Below are 20,877 nucleotides of genomic sequence, written 5' to 3'. Positions count from 1 at the left end.
AGCACTGTCAACTTGTGCTCGAATGCCAAAACTTCCTCCAACATGTGTAGGGCTGTACGTCCTTTCCCCTGAAGAGCTGTGTTCAGCGTGTTCAGATGTGCTATCATGTCTACCATGAAGTGTAGCTTTTCCAGCCACTCTGGCTGTTCCAGCTCAGGAAAGGTGAGCCCTTTGCTGCCCAGGAAAGTTTTCACTTCTTCCAGACACGCGACAAAGCGTTTTAGCACCTCCCCTCTGGACAGCCACCGGACTTTGTTGTGCAGCAGGAGATCAGAATATGCGCCTTCCAGCTCGTCCAGTAACAAACAGAATTGACGGTGATTTAAACTTTTTGCCATTATTTTATTGCCAATCTGAATGACAACATCCATTACTTCTGTGCATTCCGGAGGAAATGTTTGAGCGCACAGTGCCTCTTGGCCTGAGCGGCAACATAGCTTGCGTATGTAGTTGATTTTCTAGACTTCATCCATTTCTTGAAATGATTTTTGCTCAGATCAACCTTCCGCATCAGTTCTGAAACGGCTTTTTTTCTCTCACCTCCATCTGGATACTTTTGAGCAAAGGCTGCGTGTTTATTCTGGAAATGTCTTGCGACATTTGACTTTTTGTTGTTTGCTAGTTTCTCATTGCATATTAAGCATACCGGTAAACCAGTCTCGTCAACAGTGAAAGCAAATGAATCTGTCCACGTATCATTAAACGTTCTGTTTTCTTCAGTCACTTTTCTTTTTTTTTAGAATTCTCCATAGTTAGCCTACCTTGGATCGAAAAATTAAAGAAATCGCGCACTGGCGGGTGTCAGGCATTGGCAGTGGTGACATATATTAATAGCGATAAAAACACATCGTAGCGGTGTGCTACACGCAGTCAGTAAACTGCAGTCAAAGATAACTTTATTCGAACTGAACAGCCTTGCTTTTAAGCCTCCCTCAACCCGCCCCCCATGGGCGCGCATGCTCCAAAAGACACATACTCACAAACCCCCGTAGGCTATCTCCCTTAGCCTGAATGCTGGCTAATTGTGAGCCGGTTCGGATGTGCCAGGAAATGGGTCGCCACAACGTTTTATTTAGATTGTACAAGATCACCATAATCTTCAAATTTAGAATTACATTTCAAAAACTAACAAACTAACATAAAATACATTTTAATTAAATACTCATCATTTATTTTCCAAAGGCACAGGGAGCCGCAGCACAGAGATGAAAGAGTCGCATGCGGCTCCGGAGCCGCGGGTTGCTGACCCTCGTCCTAGAGGGATCAGAAGTGGAGAGAGTGATCAGTTTCAAGTTCCTGGGTGTCAGTACCTCTGAGGACCTAACCTGGACCCAACATTTGATGCAGCTATAAAGCAGGAAGACAACAGCTATATTTCATTAGAAGTTTGAGGAGATTTGGTATGCCACCAAAAACACTGGCAGATTTCTACTGATGTGCCATGGAGAGCATTCAAACTGGCTGGATCTCCATCTGGTATGGGGAGCTACTACACAGGATCGAAGTAAGTTGCAGAGAGTTGTAAAATCGGTCAGCTCCATCATAGGTACGAGCCTCCGAAGTATCTAGGACAGCTTCAAGGAGTGGTGCCTCAGAAAAACCGTACCCATTATTTAGGACTCCCACCACCCAAGACATGCCCTCTTCTCATTGCTACCATCAGGAAGGAGGTACAAGAGCCTGAAGGCACACACTCAGCGATTCAGGAACAGCTTCTTCCCCTCTACCATCTGATTTCCGAATGGATGTTGATATCATGAACCTAACTCACTACTTTTTTATTTCATATATTTTGCAATAATTGCTTAATTTAGCTATTTCATATATATATTTATTTATTTTTACTGTAATTTAGTGTTTTCTTTTTTCTGTCAACTTCGATGTATTACATTTCAGGACACATGCTGGAGATATTAAACATGATTCTGATTCCTGGTGTTAGCTACAGGAAGAGGTTGGCCAACCTTGGATTGTTTTCTTTGAACCACTGGACGCTGAGGGGAGACCTGATAGAAGTACATAAAACTACAGCGGTATTGCTGGGGTAGATAGCCAGAGTTGTCTTCCCATGGTGGAAATGTCAAATACTCGAGGGTTAAGGTTGAAGGTGAGAGAGGAAAGTTTAAAGAAGATTTTCAAGGCAAATGTTTTTCTACAAAGAGTAGCAGTTTCCTGGAATGCACTACCAGGGGAGGTGGTGGAAGCAAATACAATCGCAATAATTAAGACGCATTTAGGCTGGCACCCAAATAAGCAGGTAATTGAGGGATAAAGACAGTGTGTCGGCAGATGCATCAGGTTTTCAGACCTATTCAACACAAGATCTCTGAATTCGTTCAGACTAAAGATTCAGGGCGCTAATATTTTGGGGCCTTTTCTACTTTAGCCCCAACAACCTTGATAACCTAAATGCCTGTTGTAAAAACTTTTCGCATTCATCTTTGCTCCTTTCCTTGTGACTGCAAAAGCTGGGTAAAAATAAATTAATGGACCGTGAACTTATAAACACGTGATGTTGCAGTAATACTTAGCAGGCTGACTTCAATAGCAAGTTTCACAATTTCTCTTGTCTCTTTCAGTATTTAGAGTGGATCTTTTATGCACAGGAAAATTGGATTCAGAAGTCACCATGGAAATGCAGCTTAATGTCACTATTAACTCTGCAAAGAACATAACAGTTCTCAACTTCAAAAGGAGGAAAATATGCTACAAAAGTAAGTGTAACAAAGAAGTTTACATTTTCCATGAAAAAATATTTAATGACTTAAGAAGACAGAAGTAGTTTGCAGACACCAGATAACTTTATGATAAAAATAGTTAATATTTTGAAATTACTGTACATATTGTAATTCAGTGTGTTCCTCATGCGCTGTAGAGAATTTAGTTAATAGTATGGATCTGACGATGCTGTCAGAAACCTTAAATGTATATGGCTGTTATTATTTAGCTATTGTCATAATAGTGAGCATGAAACTACCAAATTCTATTTAAAAAAAAATGAAGTTCACTAATACTTAGGGAAGGAGATCTGTCGTAACCTGGTGTAGTTAAGTGCCACTCTGTAACCCTGTTGAAGTGCGTTGCAAATCGTTTGATAAACTGGGAGATCCTGCTCTTTCTGGAGGATGGAGTGTTAATTCCACTTCCCATTCCCATTAATTCCATTGTCTGCCAGAAACGGCGGGATTTCCCAGTGGCCACCCATTTTAATTTCACTTCCCATTCCCCTTCTGATATGTCCATCCATGGTCACCTCCACTGTCCGCACTTAGGTTGGAGGAACAACACCTTATATTCTGTTTGAGTAGCCTGCAACCTGATGGCAAGAACATCGATTTCTCAAACTTCTGGTAATGCCTCCCACCACCCGTCCCTCCTTTTTCTTTCTTCTATGGCCTTTTGTCTCTTTCACCAATCAACTTCCCAGCTCCTTACTTCATCCTTCCCCCTCCAAATTTCACCCATCACCTTGTGGTTCCCTTTCCCTCCCCTAACCTTTTAAATCTCCTCAGCTTTTTTTCTCCAGTCCTGCTGAAGGGTTTTGGCTTGAAATGTTGACTGTACTTTTTTCCATAGATACTGCCTGGCCTGCTGAGTTCCTCCAGCATTTTGTGTGTGTTGCTCAGATTTCCAGCATCTGCAGATTTTCTCTTGTTTGTAAAGTAAGTTGTGGCTTAGTTGGTAAAATAAATTCAGCCCCCATGAAAGAAATCTGAATGCAAAAACCAAGGCTAATATTCCGGTCTAGTATTCTGAGAATACTCTACTGCAAGTCACGGAAATGCTATACCTGCCTATTCACCACTTACCTCCATTCAGGGCCCCAAGCAGTCTTTCCAGGTGAAGCAATACTGGGATCGTCTGTTGTTTCTGGTGCTCACAGTATGGCTTCCTCTACATTGGTGTAACCTGAGATAAATGAGGACTGCTTTGTCAAGGACCTCTGGTCCATCCACTAAACGTGTAATTTCCTAGTGGCCAACCGTTTTAACATATTCCCATTCTTGTTCTGACATGTCAGTCCATAGCCTCTTCTTCTACCACACCGAGAACCTTCTCAAACCTCATTTTATATTCTGTCTAGATAGCCTCTAATCTGATGGCATAAACATCAACTTCTCCTTCTAGTAATTTTTTCCAGCCCACTTGTATTCCCCACTCTGGCCTATTGTCTCTCTCACCTCTCCTGGTGTCCCTTACTCCCATGGTCCACTTTCCTCTCCTATCTGATTCCTTTTTCTCCAGCCCTTTACCAGAGAGTGGTAGTAGATGGTTGCCTTCCTAGTGGTGTGACTAGTAGTGTAGCCTGTGACTAGTGGTGTGCTGCGGGGATCAGTGCTGGATTTGTTGTTTGTCATCTGTATCAATGATCTGGATGATAATGTAGCAACTGGATCAGCAAGTTTGCAGACGACAGTAAGCTTGGATGTGTAGTGGACAGTGAGGAAAACTGTCAGAGCTTGTAGCGGGTTCTGGGCCATCTGGAAAAATGGGGTGAAAAATTGCAGATGGGATTTATTGCAGACAAGTGTGAAGTGTTTCTCTTTGGTAGGACCAATCAGGGTAGCTCTTACATTGTGAATGGTATGGCACTGAGGAGTGTGGTAGAACTTTAGGGATCTGGGAATGCAGGTCCATAATTCATTGAAAGTGGCGTCACAGGTGGATAGAGTCATAATGAAACTTTTGGCACATTGGCCTTCATAAATCAATGTATTGAGTACAGGAGATGGGATGTTATGTTCAAGTTGTATAAGGCGTTGATGAGGCCCAATTTGGAGTTCTGTGTGCAGTTTTAGTCAGCTATTTACAGGAAAGATGTAAATAAGTTTGAAGGAGTATATAGAAAATTGCTAAGATGTTGCTGGGACTAGAGGACCAGGGTTATAAGGAAATAATGAATGAGCTGGGGCTTTATTCCTTGGAATGTAGTAGATTGAGAGGAGATTCGATAGAGGTATACAAAATTATAATTGGTATAGGTAGGGTAAATGCTTTTTTTCCCCCAATGAGGTTGGGTGGAACTATAACTAGAGGTAATGTCTGTTTAAATGGCTTGGCATGGGCTAGATTGCTCTCCTATACTCTTCTATGCCTCTAAAAGATGCTCAGGCATTGGACAGGAGGTTCATGAGAATGATTGTGGGAATGAATTAACGTAGGAGGAGTGTTAGATGGTCCTGGGCATGTACTCGCTGGAGTTTAAAAAAAGAGAGGGGGTGGGAATCTCATCGAAACCTATTGGAAAGCCCAAGAAAGCCCAGTGCAGCTGTCAAGTAACAGCCCTTTGAGCAGATCCCTGTGGACCAGGCTATTGAAGCCATAGCGAACAAAGCCACACAGACTCCTCGAGGCACATCACAGTTCAGCCTGAATTCTGGAGCTATCAAGCATTACTACATAACAGTTGAGCACTGTAGTGCATCCCTGGGACAGTTAAGGGAGATGTTGCAAGGCAACAAATCAGAGCTTTGTCATGCGAAGCTACAGTAGCCAAGAATCCAGAAAGACGAGGAAGCAGTTTGAGCAGTGGTTAGCCCAGGCATGGGCAAACTACGGCCCGGGGGCCATATGCAGCCCGTTAAGCTTTTTAATCTGGCCCGCAGAACTTGATGAAATTATATTAATAAAACTTGTTAATGTTTTTTCCCCGCAATTCTGGCGTTTTCCCAATAGATGACGCACTCTATATACATTGACCTTTGTTGAGGTGCAGCGTATTACTCCACAGTTGCGCTTTACTCTTTGTTCGGCTCGACCTATTTGTGTGAACAGGCATTCAGCGTCATGAACATCAACAAAGCCAGCCACAGATCCAAGTTAACTGACCAACACCTCAGATCCATCCTGAGAATCGCCACAACAAAACTAAATCCAGACTTTGATGCGCTGGCTAAAAAGGGAGACCAACAACACTGTTCCCACTGAAATTAAAAATAAGTTTCTTTGTTGTGTTATGTAAAAAATGCATTTGAAAATATTTTTTTCTTTTTCTTTCTTTTTCAATCTTTTTATTGAGTTTCATATAAATATAAAAAAACATAACATAATAATGAATAGGTTATGAATACAATAGACTTAAGATTACATTAATAATAGGATAATAATATCCTATTAAACATCAACAACAAAAAAGTACATTAATCAATCAAGTCTATATAATTATATAAGAAAAGAAACAAAACTAATCATCAAAAGAAAAAGAAAAAAAATTAAAAATGTGTGAAAGAAAATATATATATGAAACAAACACTAAACTAAAACTAACATGGGCAATAATAACAGTTTATAAGTATATGATAGTGTCAAAGAACTCCGGAACTCCATACCTGAACAAGAATAAACAAAGAGAAGGTCTGGGAAAGGCCAAATTAATTCACATGAAAATGTCGGATGAACGGTCCCCAAGTTTCTTCAAATTTAATTGACGAGTCAAAAATAGTGCTCCTAATTTTTTCCAAACTCAGATAAGAAATAGTTTGAAAAAGCCACTGAGACGTGGTAGGAGGGTTTACTTCTTTCCAATTTTGTAATATAGACCTTCTGGCCATTAATGTTACAAAAGCAATCATTCGTCTGATTGAAGGAGAAAACTGATTACCATCCTCATTTGGTATACCAAAGATTGCAGTAATAAAGTTAGGTTGCAAATCGATGTTCCAAATTGAGGAAATGGTAACGAATATGTCCTTCCAATAGTTATGTAAAGTAGGACATGACCAAAACATATGGGTCAGTGAAGCCACTTCTGAATGACATCTATCACATTGAGGGTTAATATGAGAATAAAATCGAGCAAGTTTATCTTTAGACATATAAGCTCTATGTACAATTTTAAATTGTATTAAAGCATGTTTAGCACATATAGAAGAAGAATTAACCATTTGTAAAATTTTTTCCCATTTATCTGTTGGTATATTGTATCGAAGTTCTTTTTCCCATTGTTGTTTAATTCTATCAGACATCTCTGGTTGTATCTTCATAATCATGTTGTAAATAAAAGCAACTAATCCCTTCTGACAAGGATTTAAGGTAAAAATCAAATCTGAGAAATCCGTTGAAGTTGAGTTGGGAAAAGATGGTAAAACTTTATGTAAAAAATTTCTGATTTGTAAATATCTGAAGAAATTAGATTTAGGTAATTTAAATTTATTGGAAAGTTGGTCAAAAGACATCAAAGTACCTTCGAAAAAAAGGTCACGAAAAGAAAATATTTTTTTCAATAAGCCTTACATGTTACATGTCATTTCTGTTAAGTGATGGACATGAGTAGTGCGCAGGTGCACGTACGTTCTCAAAATAAAAAAATGCGCTCCAGATCAAATAACGCGCTCCGCATACTGGCGCGCTGTCACTGTTCTGTCCTTGTGCTGGTCGTTGTTGAGTTTTGGCACAGGGGACAATTGACTAAGAAGGAGCAGGACAAGTAGACCTGCATCTCCTACCGTTTTTGAAATAAAGACAGTCAGGAGGAGAGTGATGATGATATCTTGAAGGATAACATAACTTTCAGTGCTTTAAAATAATAACTGTTACTATTAAAAAAAAGCTGTATTTTATTCATTTAATTTTCAGTGTTTTAAAAGTCATTTCAATAAATAGCTAAATACCATGGGACTTCAAAGACAGATATTTTGTTGTAATGCATTTGTTCATTTTCAATTGAAATTAAAGCACATGTTTTCTACATATCCCATGATATTTTATTTTCTCTTATGAGGTGTATTACCAAAACACTCCATCCATCTGCTCCTGGTCCGGCCCCCCTGTCAAATTTTAGAACCCTTTGTGGCTCACAAGTCAAAAAGTTTGCCCACCCCTGGGTTAGCCTCATACATGAATGGGTCAACGCATTTGCAGAGAAGCAGTACCTCATTAGCATCTCTACGGCAAAGGCAGCTCCCAAGGATATTGCCTCCGACCTGATGAAGGTTTATGAGATTGGTGAGCAATGCTTTGCAACCTTCAAGGATGAGAGAGTAGAGGAAGACCCACCTGCAAAGAAATTCCATGACCCAATGAAAACCAATAAGCTGAAAGCATTCAGTGATGCATGTAAGAAGAGAGAAGTGAAATCAAATGGGAGGGCAGTCATCTTGAAAGCAGGCAGGTCTTTATTTGGATGCATCATAGTGATGGCACAAGGGCGTAGTCTATGTATGGACGATATCCTTTCTCATCCCCTTGGACCATTGTCCTGGGCCCTGTCCACACTAGAAGGATTGCTGAGAAAGACAAATAAAGCTACTTTAGCCACAACCTTGTTGAAAAATGTAGCAGTAGAAGAGCAACTCCCAGGAAACTCTGCTACAGTGGTTGGAATGAACTTGGTGCAAAGAATGAAAGGTGATCAAGATACTTTCAGAGATGTTGCCACAACAATTCTGGGTATGGCTTTGAGGGAAAGCAGTCAGAGTAGCAGAACAGATGTTGTGTTTGACACATACAAGGAGAGCTATATCAAGAATAGTGAAAGATCTCTATGGGGTGAAAAGACTGGTCATGAGTTGCAAGGTATCACAGGCACACAGATGGTGAGGCAGTGGAAGAGCTTCCTGATCAAAGTCAGCAATAAAAATAGTCTCATTAGCTTCATAGTCCGTAAATGGAGGAAGGCGGAGGAGTACAGAGCAAAGCTACAGGAGAAGATTCTGTATGCAACTGTAGTGATCTGCTCAGAAGACACAGATGTCTTTATCACGTCTTTAACATGCTGTGACATGATTGAGGCCCCACTGTTTAAAGAAGTGTGACACTAGAACCTGTACAAGGCTTGTAGATATCAGGAAGGTTGCTGCCACTGTTGGCATGGAGTTTTGTAGGGCTGTCATCAGGTTGCACACATATACAGGATGTGACACTGTAAGTGCTTTTGCAGGCAAATCCAAGACTTGTGAAAATAAATCCTTGAATTCATAAACTCCTGAATTCAGAATTTGTGAAGGTAGATTCCTGATGATAAATCCAAGGAAGGCGACGGGCCCAGATGGCGTCTTGGGACGGGTTCTCCAGGCCTGTGCAAGCAAGCTAGCTGGAGTATTTGCTGACATCTTCAACTGCTTCTTGCTTCAGTCTAAGATCCACACGTGTTTTAAGAAGGCAACAATAATCCCGGTGCCGAAGAAGAATAAGGTGGCATGCCTGAATGACTATCGACCTGTAGCTCTGACATCAATTGCTATGAAGTGCTTTGAGCGATTGGTTATGGCACACATCAACCATAGTCTACCAGTCAACCTTGACGTTTTGCAATTCGCCTACCGGAGCAACGGGTTAAGGGCAGATGCCATCTCTCTGGCATACATTCATCCTTGGAACAACTGGAGAATAAAGATGCATATGTAAGGCTCCTTTTCATTGACTACAGCTCTGCCTTTAATACCATCATTCCAAATAAACTGATTCCTAAGCTCTGGAACGTGGGTCTTTGCACTCAGATCTGCAGCTGGATCTTCAACTTCCTCACAAACAGGACCCAGGCTGTAAAAATAGGGGACAAGCTCTCCTCTACAATCACTCCGAGCACCGGTGCCCCACAAGGCTGTGTACTCAGCCCCCTGCTGTAGTCACTATACACCCATGATTGTGTAGCCAAGTTTCCATCAAAGTCAATATATAAGTTTGCTGATGACACCACAATTGTAGTCTGTATCTCGGGTAATGATGAGTTTGAGTACAGAGAAGAACTTAAAGAACCTGGTGGCATAGTGCGAAGACAATAACCTATCCCTCAACGTCAGCAAGACGAAGGAATTGGTTGTTGACTTCAGGAGCAGTAGTGGACCGCAGGACCCCATCTACCAAGTTCCTTGGGGTCAATATCACAAATGACCTGACTTGGTCTAACCAAGCAGAATCCACTACAAAGAAGGCCCAACAGCGCCTTTACTTTCTGAGAAAGCTGAAGAAATTTAGCCTGTCCCCTAAAACCCTCACTAATTTTTATAGATGCACTGTAGAAAGCATTCTTCTAGGGTGCATCACAACCTGGTATGGAAGTTGTCCTGTCCAAGACTGGAAGAAGCTGCAGAAGATCGTGAACACAGCTCAGCACATCACACAAACCAATCTTCCATCCTTGGACTCACTTTACACCGCACACTGTCGGAGCAGTGCTGCCAGGATAATCAAGGGCACGACCCACCCAGCCAATGCACTTTTGTCCCTTTTCCCTCTGGGAGAAGGTTGAGGAGCTTGAAGACTCGTACAGCCAGATTTGGGAACAGCTTCTTTCCAACTGTGATAGACTGCTGAACAGATCTTGACCCGGATCTGGGCCATACCTTCCAAATATCCGGACCTGTCTCTTGGTTTTTTTTGCACTACCTTACTTACCCTTTTCTATTTTTTATTTATGATTTATAATTTAATTTTTTATTTTACTTACTATTGATTTGTACTCCAGGGAGCACGAAGTGCAGAATCAATTATCACTCTGATGATTGTAAGCTATAGTATCAATTGTTTGGCGACATTAAAATAATAAAGTAAAAGTAAAGACAAGTGCCCTAAAACCTCTGGCCAGCAACAGGGAAACTCAGGACACATTCTTGAGTTGGGTCAGGAATGGGACCTCTCCCCAGAACTGATGGACAAACTGGAGGCATTTACATGTCTCCTATATGCCCCAAAAGCATCCACCACCAAGGACAATGAGCTCTGGTATCACCTTTTCTGTGCCAAGAAAGGTGAAATCGAATGTCATCAATTCCCACCAAGCAAGGACTTAATTGAATTCCTGAATAAGTTCTCTACAAATCCATGTGATTATATGCATCCTAGGATTTTTATTGAATTTTCCAAAATAACCAATAGACAAATATTTTTCTAAAAATGAAATGATTCACTCTACTGAAATTGGGCACTGTACTGTGAGTGCCACCAATGACATAGTTTTCAAAGTAGAATTTTATAACAAAATAATAATAGTGCTTGAACTCAGCTATCATTGTGACAAATTTCAATGTTGAGGGATCACTGATGACAAAATAACACTAGGTTGAATATATATGTTGTACTTTATATTGGCCACTTTTCAGAAATGCTTGTTTTAGGGTTGTGTTATAAAATGCATGAGAGCACACATAATAACTCTAGAGATCTATACCTTGCCAAAAATCACTATGAGCATTATTCCCCTTAGATGGTACTGAGCAACCCTACTGGCTCACAGACTAATATAGAGATGAGGAGAAATTTCTTTAGCTAGGAGATTGTGAATCTGTGAAATTCCTTGCCATAGACGTCTATGGCAATTTAAAGCAGAGCCTATTTAAAGGAGAAATTGATAGGTTCTTGATTAGGTAGGGCCTCAAAGGTTATGGGGTGATGGCAGGGAAATGGGACTTTTTTTTTGTGTGTGCCATATTCTGCCAGAGCCTCAGTGACCACTTTTTTTTCTACTGGTTGTCTTGGAGGAAAGACTGGCTGAGTGGTCCCCTATGTCCTTCACAGAGTGCAGTAGTTTTTCTTTTCGAGGCCAAGTTGCGAGCTCGACACTCAACCCGGCGCAGATGGAAAGTGTGCCCGGGAGTGGCCCGACTGGGTTCGAACTTGGGAACCTATGTTCGGGAGTCCGGCACTGATGTCACTGCGCCACCAACCAGCCTAAAATGTGATTAAGAGATAATAAATCAGCCATCGTGGAATGGTAGAGCTGACTCTGGGCAGAATAGCCTAATTCACCCCTTGTGTATTATGTCTGCTCTTATAGTATCTAAGAGACCTAAGACTTCTGCACTTCCTGCCCAATGGTAGTTCTAAGAGGGCACGGCTTGGTTAGTGGGCTCTTTGATGTGGATGCTGCTTTCTTATGGTCCATGTAAGTATATTCCCTGGTAGGGAGTGCTTTGCCTGTGTCTGCAGCTTTCTGTAGCTTCCATTCCTCAATTTTCTCATTCACACAGGTCTTGTGACGTAGTGCTTCCATTTTCTGCAATGTTGTCTATTGTGTTAAGATCATAATTGGATACATGACCTTTTACCATATTTATTTCATCCATATCATACATAAATGAATAATTGTTGTACTAACAGATTTATTGGGACTCAGTTCATTATATCCTGCTCATTAACCTTATTCTGCAATTTAAACAAGTTTTCCCTCTCTCAGTTCTGCCAACCTGAAATGTCAACTCTGTTTTTCTTTCCCCAGATATTGCCTGAATATATTCGCTTTTTCTGTTTTAATTTCAGATTTTCATCCTTACTCTCCTGCTCTTGCACCATCCACCAACCTCCATACAGTAGCCAATTGACCAGTAAGCATATCTTTAGGATGTAGGAAGATGAAGCAGGCTGCTGGGGGGAGTGGGAAAGTTGAAAGTAGATATGTTAAGTGGTGTTTATGAAACTGTTGGATACATGGATATAGATCATGTCCAGACAGAAAGGAAGTAGCTTTATTTAACACTGTGCTCAGTGCAGACAATGTGTGTCAAAGGGTTTGCTCCTATGGAGTACCATTCTGTGTTCTACATCCTGAAATGTTGTCCTCTGAGGACATTAGGCTCTGTGAGAGATCTGTTAGTGCAGTGTAATTATTTTTGCAGTTGGTACTTAGCTGAATAGAGGCTGTGCTGCAGATCAGGTATAGATTGCAGGCGCATCTCTGCAAAATATCTCCTATTATTTATTTTAAGCTTTCACATTGTGTAGGCAGCTCTGAATTGCAACAAATAGAACATTGTTTATATCTGAGTCTAAGTAAAATATATATATATTGACACAAGTACTTATATTATTTCTTAAAATACATTTTATTTCAATCTTTGCAGGATCTGAACAGGAAGAAAAAAAATCTATTTACCCTGGTAGAAACAATAGCAAAACTGGCAGACCTACATGTAAGTAATTATATTAAATGAAATACTGAGAAACAGAATGACTAGTGCATATTTTCCCGCGATTACAGGATAGCTTCCCATACCCTGCTCTGTAAATCCCTTAAATGCAATTTGAAGAAACTGTTCCACATTGCTTCTTTAAGAATAATAGTATTACAATGACAATGAATATGGAAAGGGATAATAATGGTTTGATATTTAAGATTACTGAATTACAAAATGCTGATTTCAAAACCATAAGATAGAACCTAGGAAAGGCAAATTAGGAGCATCTCCTTCAAACAGGGTCAGTCACATGGAAATTGGCTCAACTTCTCCACAACACCCAAGCTGTCTGAACTGGTCACATTTATGCTTCCAATTTTTTTTTTAATCCATATACATGTCTAAATGTCTTTTAAACATTGTGATTGTGCATACCTCAAACACTTCATCCAGCAGTTTGTTCCATATACCCATAACCTTCCTGTCTGCAAAAAGTTGCCTATCAGGTTCTTTTTAAATCTTTCCCCTCTCACCTTAGACTATGACCTCTAGCTCTAGAATCCCATACTCTGGGGAAGGGACTGAACATCAACTGTTCCAAGATATCCAATTTCATTTAACTCAACCCCTCCAGTACTGGTAACATCTTCATGAATCTTTTCTACAGTCTTTCCAGGTTAATAACATTCTTCCTGCAACAATGCAATGAGAGCAGCACATAACACTTGAAGTGTGGTCTCACCAATGTGAGGTTGAGCTCTTTACTCAGTGCCTTGATTGATGTCAACAAGCTTGCCAGTTTGCTGCTTTATCACCATGTCAAATTGTGTTGCTACTTTCAGTGAACGGTGTACCTGACCCCAGATCTGTGTTATACAACACACTTCAAAACGCTACCATTTGTTGGGCAAGTTTTGCTCTGGTTAATTTAGCATAGTCCGAGTTAAATATAATCTGCTCACTTCCCCATTTCATCTTGCAATTTTAGATGATCTTCTTTACCTTCTATGCCATCAACTTTGGTGTCCTCTGCAAACTTATTAACCATGTGTAGAACATTGTAATTCATATCAGTAAAATAGATCACAAAAACTTTCTCTTTCATGAATACAGATGAGAAGTATTCATTTATGACCTCAGTATTTTTCTGACTCCACACAAATTGCTATTTCGGTCCTTCACAGGAAAAGCCATTCTGACTCCAGATTTCAGGGAATGGGATGTGGATGTTAATATTAAAAGAAGTGTGTATGAGAGGCTGCAGCAGGCAGTGAAGTGAATAGATCCCTAAGACCTGATGAATTATAAGGTCCTGCACAGAAATAGGACCTTCAACCCATCAAATGGCTATCTATACTAATCCTATGTGTCGGCACTTGGTCTGTAACTTATGCTTTTGTGATTTAAATTGACATTCAGACCATTCACACCGTCTCAGACTGCATCTCATGGAAAAGTCTTCTTCGGATCCCTTCTAACCTGTTCTTCTTCACCTTAAAACCTAGCCCTAACACTGTCACCTTAGGCGCAAGTGTATATGAAAAGTCAAGAAACAAGATGGCTAAAGCAGGTGGCCACGTGATTGTGATGTCACAGTTTTTACGGTTGCGAGAAAGGCAGATCTGGCTGCTAAGTGTCCCAGGGCACAGATGTTGCAAGTGAAGTAGAAGTAAGGTAAGAAAGGAGGGGGAGTTATGTTTTTGATGAGGAAGAACATTGCAGTGACACTTACAGTTCCAGGGAGTATTCATTGAGGCTACATGGGTGAAACTTAGAAATAAGAAGGGGGTTATTATTTTAATGGGATTGCACTTAGTTCCTGCCCCCCCCCCCCCCCCCACAATAAATAAAAATTGTCAGTAGGAATTAAATAAGCAGACATGTAGGGAGATTGCTGAATTGCTGACAGCTGTAGGAATAATAGAGTTGTGATATAGGTAATTTCAACTTGTTGATTGTCATAGGCTGGCATCATGTGTAGGGTTTGGATGGCACAGAATTAGAAAGTATTCTCAAGCAATGAATAACTATTTATAGAGCATTTTTCATGCAGATGTTGTAGTTCACAGTGCTTTACAATGGGATAAAAGTACAAATAGGAAAAAAATAAATAAAAATAAAAGACAAAGAAGGTGTTACTTAAAAAAGCAAGATTAAATAAATAGGTTTTTTAGCTGGTGTTTAAGGGTGTCAACTATAGGCCAGTTTATACTTCTGAGTTGAATCTACGCTAAAGCCTGACGCACACGTCCCCAAAAATGTAACTACGCGTCGCGGCGACGCAGACTGCAACAACTGTGATTGGTCTGCTTGGTAGCATCACATTTCCGGTTGCTTCTTTTCCGCTATTTTTGAATTGAGAGAGAAGAAGAGAACGTGAATTGGAAAATGGACCAAATCGAGGAAAGGTTAGTTAAGGAAGTCTGAAACTATGTACATTTGTATGACTCTTCATTGCCAGACTATAAAGACTGCCAAATGACAACAAATTCAGGGAAAGAAATTTCCACAGACATTGGTTTGGATGTCGGAGGACCATTTCCTCTGACATCTTCTCTCTTTTCTGCGTGGCAGTAATTTCAATAAAAGTAACTCTTGTTCAACATTTATTAAGTCCAACTCCGACATGGTGCGCTCAATTTCAGTCAACATTGTTTGAAGTACACAAAAAAACTCAACACAGTGGCATAGAAACCCTACTGCCAACTAGTGTTTTGGCAGTGAATTGCAGAGCAACACAGACACACCAACGCACAAGTATAAATGCTCACAACGGCATAGGCTACGGCGTAGAGCCTACACAAAAGTATAAATCAGCCTTAAGGCTGCATACCTCACAGTTTTAGGGACTGAATTTTACCGTTTAGGAGCATAGTTCAAAAAAAGCTGACCTGCTAATTATCTTTTGAGGGTGATTGTTTAAACTTAACAGAATGGCAGAAGATGACCAGAGAGCTTGAGCAGGATTATAAAATGAAAATGATTCTGTGATGTACTCCAGTCCCAGAGCATTAAGAACTTTAAAAATAAGTAAGAAGATTTTAAAATCAATTCTAAACGATTCACAAAGTGAGTGCAGAGTAATTAGTATGGGAGTGATATATTCCCTCATCCTGGTTCTGGTTAAAGTCTAGCAGTGGTATTCTGAATAAGTTGAAGTTTTTCATTAGACTGCCTTGGAAGGCCAGTAATCTCGTCTATTCAATATACAGTCAAGGCTTTTCAGCATCTTAACATGACAGAAATGAATGTACCTTTACAATATTTCTCAACTGTAGAAATGCTACTCTGATCACTTTCTTTATGTGGGGTTTAAAATTAAAATCTAAATCAAGGATAACACCCAGGCTAGTTAGTAAATTTTGATTTTACAGGGGTAGCCAAGTTTATCGCTTTTGGTGATGGCGTTGTGTAGATGGCCCTACACACTTAACCTCCTCTTGGGAAATGAATCTGGGCAGATGTGTCAGTGGGGGCACACTTTGAGACAGTGATCATAATTCTATTGATGTTAGAATACTTAAATAAGATATGGCTGATGCACAAGCCCTAAATCGGGACAAGGCTAATTCTGATGGCATTAAACATGAATTTACAAAGGTTAATTAGGAGATGCTGTCAGCAAGTAAAGGGGTGGTTGCCAAAGATCAGGCAGTGGGACACAACAGGGAGATAATAGGCAGGGGTGGAGAAAACGTGAGAGGTGAGCCAGATTGTTAAATGGAAGAAGAGAAAAGAGGGAGGGGGGGAAATTGTCAGAATATAGGGAAATCAGTGTTCATGCCATCAGGTTGGAGGCTGCCCTAAGTATTGGCTAGCTAGTTGGCTGATAGAAGGAATCAGAAGGTGGCAATGAAGGGATATTTATCAAATTGATGGCCAGTGACTAGTGGTGTGCCTTGAGGATCGGAACTGGGCTCTCTGTATCATATATATTTGCAATTTAGATTAGAATGTAATGGCATAATTTATGAATAACAACAAAATTGGTGTGGTGGATAGGTGAACTGGGTATTGATAGTAGATGATCAGCCATGATCTCAAAATGGCGGTGCAGGCTCGAAGGGCCAAATGGTCTACTTCTGCACCTATTGTCTATTGATGTCTATGGTTACAATAGGAATTAGATCAACAACATAAAAGTCTGTGCACTGTTAAACTTTATAAATTGGAGAAGTAATTTTGGAAAGGTCCCCAGATATCATAAAAAGATTGTTTCAAATTTAAGACTGAGCAGCGGATCTTTTCTAAATTTAAATAAGACATAATATCACGTAGCCATTGAAGATGTGTAGGAGGGGTAGACTCCTTCCATTTAAGCAAGATTGCTCTCCTTGCTAAAAGAGAGGTTAAAAACTAAAACCTGTAGGCTAGGAGTATTTAAAGTTGTATCTTCATTTGCAATAATACCAAGCAAGGCAGTAAGGGGACTTGGGTCAAGTTGGACCCTAAAAAGTTGTGAGAAGGTATGGAATACTTCCTGCCAAAACTTTTCAATTTCAGGGCAGAACCAAAACACATGAATTAAAGAGGCATCAGCAGAGTTGCATTTATTACAAAGTGGAGAAATGTTCGGATAAAAACTGGGCATCTTCAAATTAGAGATTTCTTAATGTTTCCAATTAACTACTTTTCCTGTAGGTCCTGATAAAAATTTACTGGACAATCTTTTAAATTTAAAACCTTTTGTTTAATGGTTCTAATGGTTTAATGTATCTATAACTTGTTGATTGATTCTAGACAAGGCTTTTTAGATAAAATAAAAAAAGCTTGGGAGGATGATGTAAATTGTCAGATTTCTGATGAAAGATGGAATAAAATTCTTAAACGGGTTAATAAATCATCTTTTTGTGCTCGTCATTTTCTTCTACAATTTAAAGTGGTTCATAGAGCTTACATTTCTAAACAGAAGCTGTCCAGTTTTTATCCGAACGTTTCTCCACTTTGGAATTAGATCAACTAAATACAGTAAATGCCTATGAATTGGTATTGGGAATTCATGATATGACTCTTTGAGCTTGCTTTGCCGTTGTATGAAGAAACATATAGTTGATCCACTAATTTGAGTCCACTTTCCCCACACAGTTTCCAAATCAGCCCATAAGATATAGGGGCAGAATTAGGCCATTTGGCCCATCGAACCAGGTTTGCCATTTCATCACGGTTGATCCATTTTTCCTCTCAACCGCAATCTCACGTCCTCTCCCTGTCTCCTTCATGCTTTACCCAATTAAGAATCTAACAACCTTTGCCTTAAATTTACATAAAGACTTGGCCTCCACAGCCACCTGTGGCAATGAATTCCACAGATTCACCACTCTCTGGCGAAAGAAATGGGTCCTTATCTCCATTCTAAAAGAATGTCCTATTCTGAGGCCTGGACTCCCCCACCATAGGAAACATTCTCTCTACACCCACACTATCGAAGCCATGCATCATTCGATAGTTTTCAATTACATCACACCTCATTCTTCTCAATTCTAGTGAATATAGGCCCAGAGCAATTGAACGCTCTTCATTTGTCAAGCTGTTCAATCCTGAAATCATTTTTGAGAACTTCCTTTGAACCCCTTCCAGTGTCAGCATATCCTTTTTAAGATGAGGGACCCAAAACTGCTCACAGTACTCCCAAGTGAGGCCACAACAGTGGTTTCAAACATCACCTTTGTCTTCCTTACTGACTCAACCTGTAAATTCACCTTTAGGGAATCCTGCACAAGGACTCCCAATTCCCTTTATGCCTCAGATTTTAGAGTTTTCTCTCCATTTAGAAAATAGTCTGCCTTTTTTTCTTCTATCAAAGTGCATGCTCATACACTTCCCAACACTATTCCTACTGCCACTTTTGCCCATTCTCATAATCTATCTGTCCTTTTGTAACCTCTCTACTTCCTTGAAACTACCTGCCCCTCACCTATCTTTGTAACTAACATCCACAAACATTGCAACAAAGCCATCAGTTCTATCATCCAAGTCATTGACGTATACTGCTAAAAAGAAGCAGTTCCAACACAGACTCCTGTGGTACAACACTAGTTACTGGCAGCCAACCAGAAAAGGCTCATTTCATTCCCACTCTTTTCCTCCTGGCAATCAGCCATGGCTTTATCTGTGCTAGTATCTTTCCTGTAATACTATGGGCTTTTAACTTGTTAAGCAGCCTCATGCATGGCACTTTGTTAAAGGCCTATGAAAATCCAAGTACATAACATCCACTGATTTTCCTTTATCTATCCTGCTTGTTATTTCTTCAAAGAATTCCAGCAGATTCGTCAGACAAGATTTTTCCTTGTGGAAATCATGCTGTTTCCGGCCTATTATGTACTCCAAGTACCCTGAAATTACATCCTTAACATTCGACTCCCAACATCTCCTCAAGCACTAATGTCAGACTAATTGGCCTATAATTTCCTTTCTTCTGTCTCTCTCCCTTGTTGAAGAGTGGAGAGACATGTGCAATTCTCCAGTCTTCTGGAACCATTCCAGAATCTAGTGATTCTGAAAGATCATTACTTACGCCTACACAATCTTTCAGAATCCTGGGGTGTACACCATCTGGTCCAAGTGACTTACCTACTTTCAGATCTTTCAGTTTCCAAAGAACCTTCCCCCTAGTAATGGCAACTTTATACACTTCTGCTGCCTGGCATTCTGGAACTTCTACCAAGTGTCTCCCACGGGAAATTCTTTTAGGGCAAAGTTACATAGATCTCAGCTCTCCATGCACTCAGTCACTGCTCTTTGGACTGGCAATTCCAAAATGTACAACCTCTGAGTCGAGGAACATTTCAGTCCTAAATGGACAAAACCATATCTTTTGATCCTTCGTGCTCCTAAGCCAGACAGTGATCGTAACATCACTATCGAAACAGGTTTTGCATTGAAAAGGCTGTTAAGTATGTCAAGTTGCAGTGTTCAGCTAATTAATTGCTGTGTTTCCAATTCTTAGCTCTACATGCCTTTATATCCTTGATAAAGCAAAAATTATTAATGGAGTGAGCTTTTTATACGATAGCTTTGCACACTTTTATTGCTGTATGATCACTATTTACCAAGGGGAAGGAATGTAGGATATGGAGATCACTGTGGAGTGTGATAATATGCTGGGCATTTCAAGTTAAGGAGGTAGTGCTGGGTCTCCTAAAGCAGGAGTCACCAACCTTCTTTGCACCGCAGACTGGTTTAATATTGACAGTATTCTTGCAGACCAGCTGACGGGGGGGGGGGGGGGGTTGGAGGGGGAGCGGGTGTTGTTAATCATGACCAGAATATAGGTGATAAGTCAACTATAAGTCATAATGTTTGGATATTATACACACAGGGCATATTTTCCTTGTATGACCATATAAAATCATTGCAACACACCAATATCGCTGAATCAGTGGGATCCCTGGGCTTGTTTCCCTGCAACAAGGCAGTCCCATTGAGGGGTGATGGGAGACAGCAATACTCAAAGGGGGTTCCTTTTGTCCAGTCTATTCCACAATTTAGTTTTCGTTGCATTCATTGCAGAAAACCCCGCTTCGCAGAGATATATTTGAAATGGAAGCAACGTTTTCAGTGCTTTTGTGGCTATCCCAGGATATTCAGCCTTGACTTGATCCAGAATGCCGGCAGAGATGTTAGGTCGAACATACTTTTCAGCCCACTGTCATTTGCAAGCTTGAGGAGTTGATCTTCTTTCCATGCTGACATGGATGATTCACCGGGGACATTCACAAATGGGTCACGGACCCATTCCTTTGCATGACTTGGGTCATTTGCAGTTGGGAAGTAATGCTCGAATTCTGTCGACAAAGAAGATAGGTGATCGCGCACCAGCTGTGAGAAGGATGGTGCAGCCTTAGTCTCTCCTAAAATCCCAGCTAATGTTGGGAACATGTCAAATATGCCTCTGTCCACTCGCCATACCCACAGTTCCAGTTTGGCTTTGAAAGCAGACACTTTATCTGCCAACTTGAAGACAGTTGTCATTCTCTCCTGAAGTGACAAATTGAGCAGGTTGAAGATGTCACACAGATAAGCAAGTTTTTCTATCCACTTCTTG

General features: G+C 40.4%; 1 protein-coding gene across 2 annotated transcripts in view; it reads left to right on the top strand.

Annotated features, from left to right (window-relative positions):
- The window catches only part of ryk (receptor like tyrosine kinase), a 294,692-nt gene that overhangs the window by 92,412 nt on the left and 181,403 nt on the right, over positions 1–20,877 (top strand). For both annotated transcript variants that reach the window (XM_059951330.1, XM_059951322.1), the window contains exons 4-5: positions 2,580–2,714; positions 12,777–12,845. In XM_059951330.1, coding sequence (XP_059807313.1) covers positions 2,580–2,714; positions 12,777–12,845 — 204 coding nt within the window. The remainder of the gene's footprint in view (positions 1–2,579; positions 2,715–12,776; positions 12,846–20,877) is intronic.

Source organism: Hypanus sabinus, chromosome 2 (assembly GCF_030144855.1).
Source record: "Hypanus sabinus isolate sHypSab1 chromosome 2, sHypSab1.hap1, whole genome shotgun sequence".
In the NCBI taxonomy this organism is placed as follows: Eukaryota; Metazoa; Chordata; class Chondrichthyes; order Myliobatiformes; family Dasyatidae; genus Hypanus; species Hypanus sabinus.
Note: the sequence above shows the minus strand (reverse complement) of the source record. Positions and strands in the feature narration are given on the sequence as shown.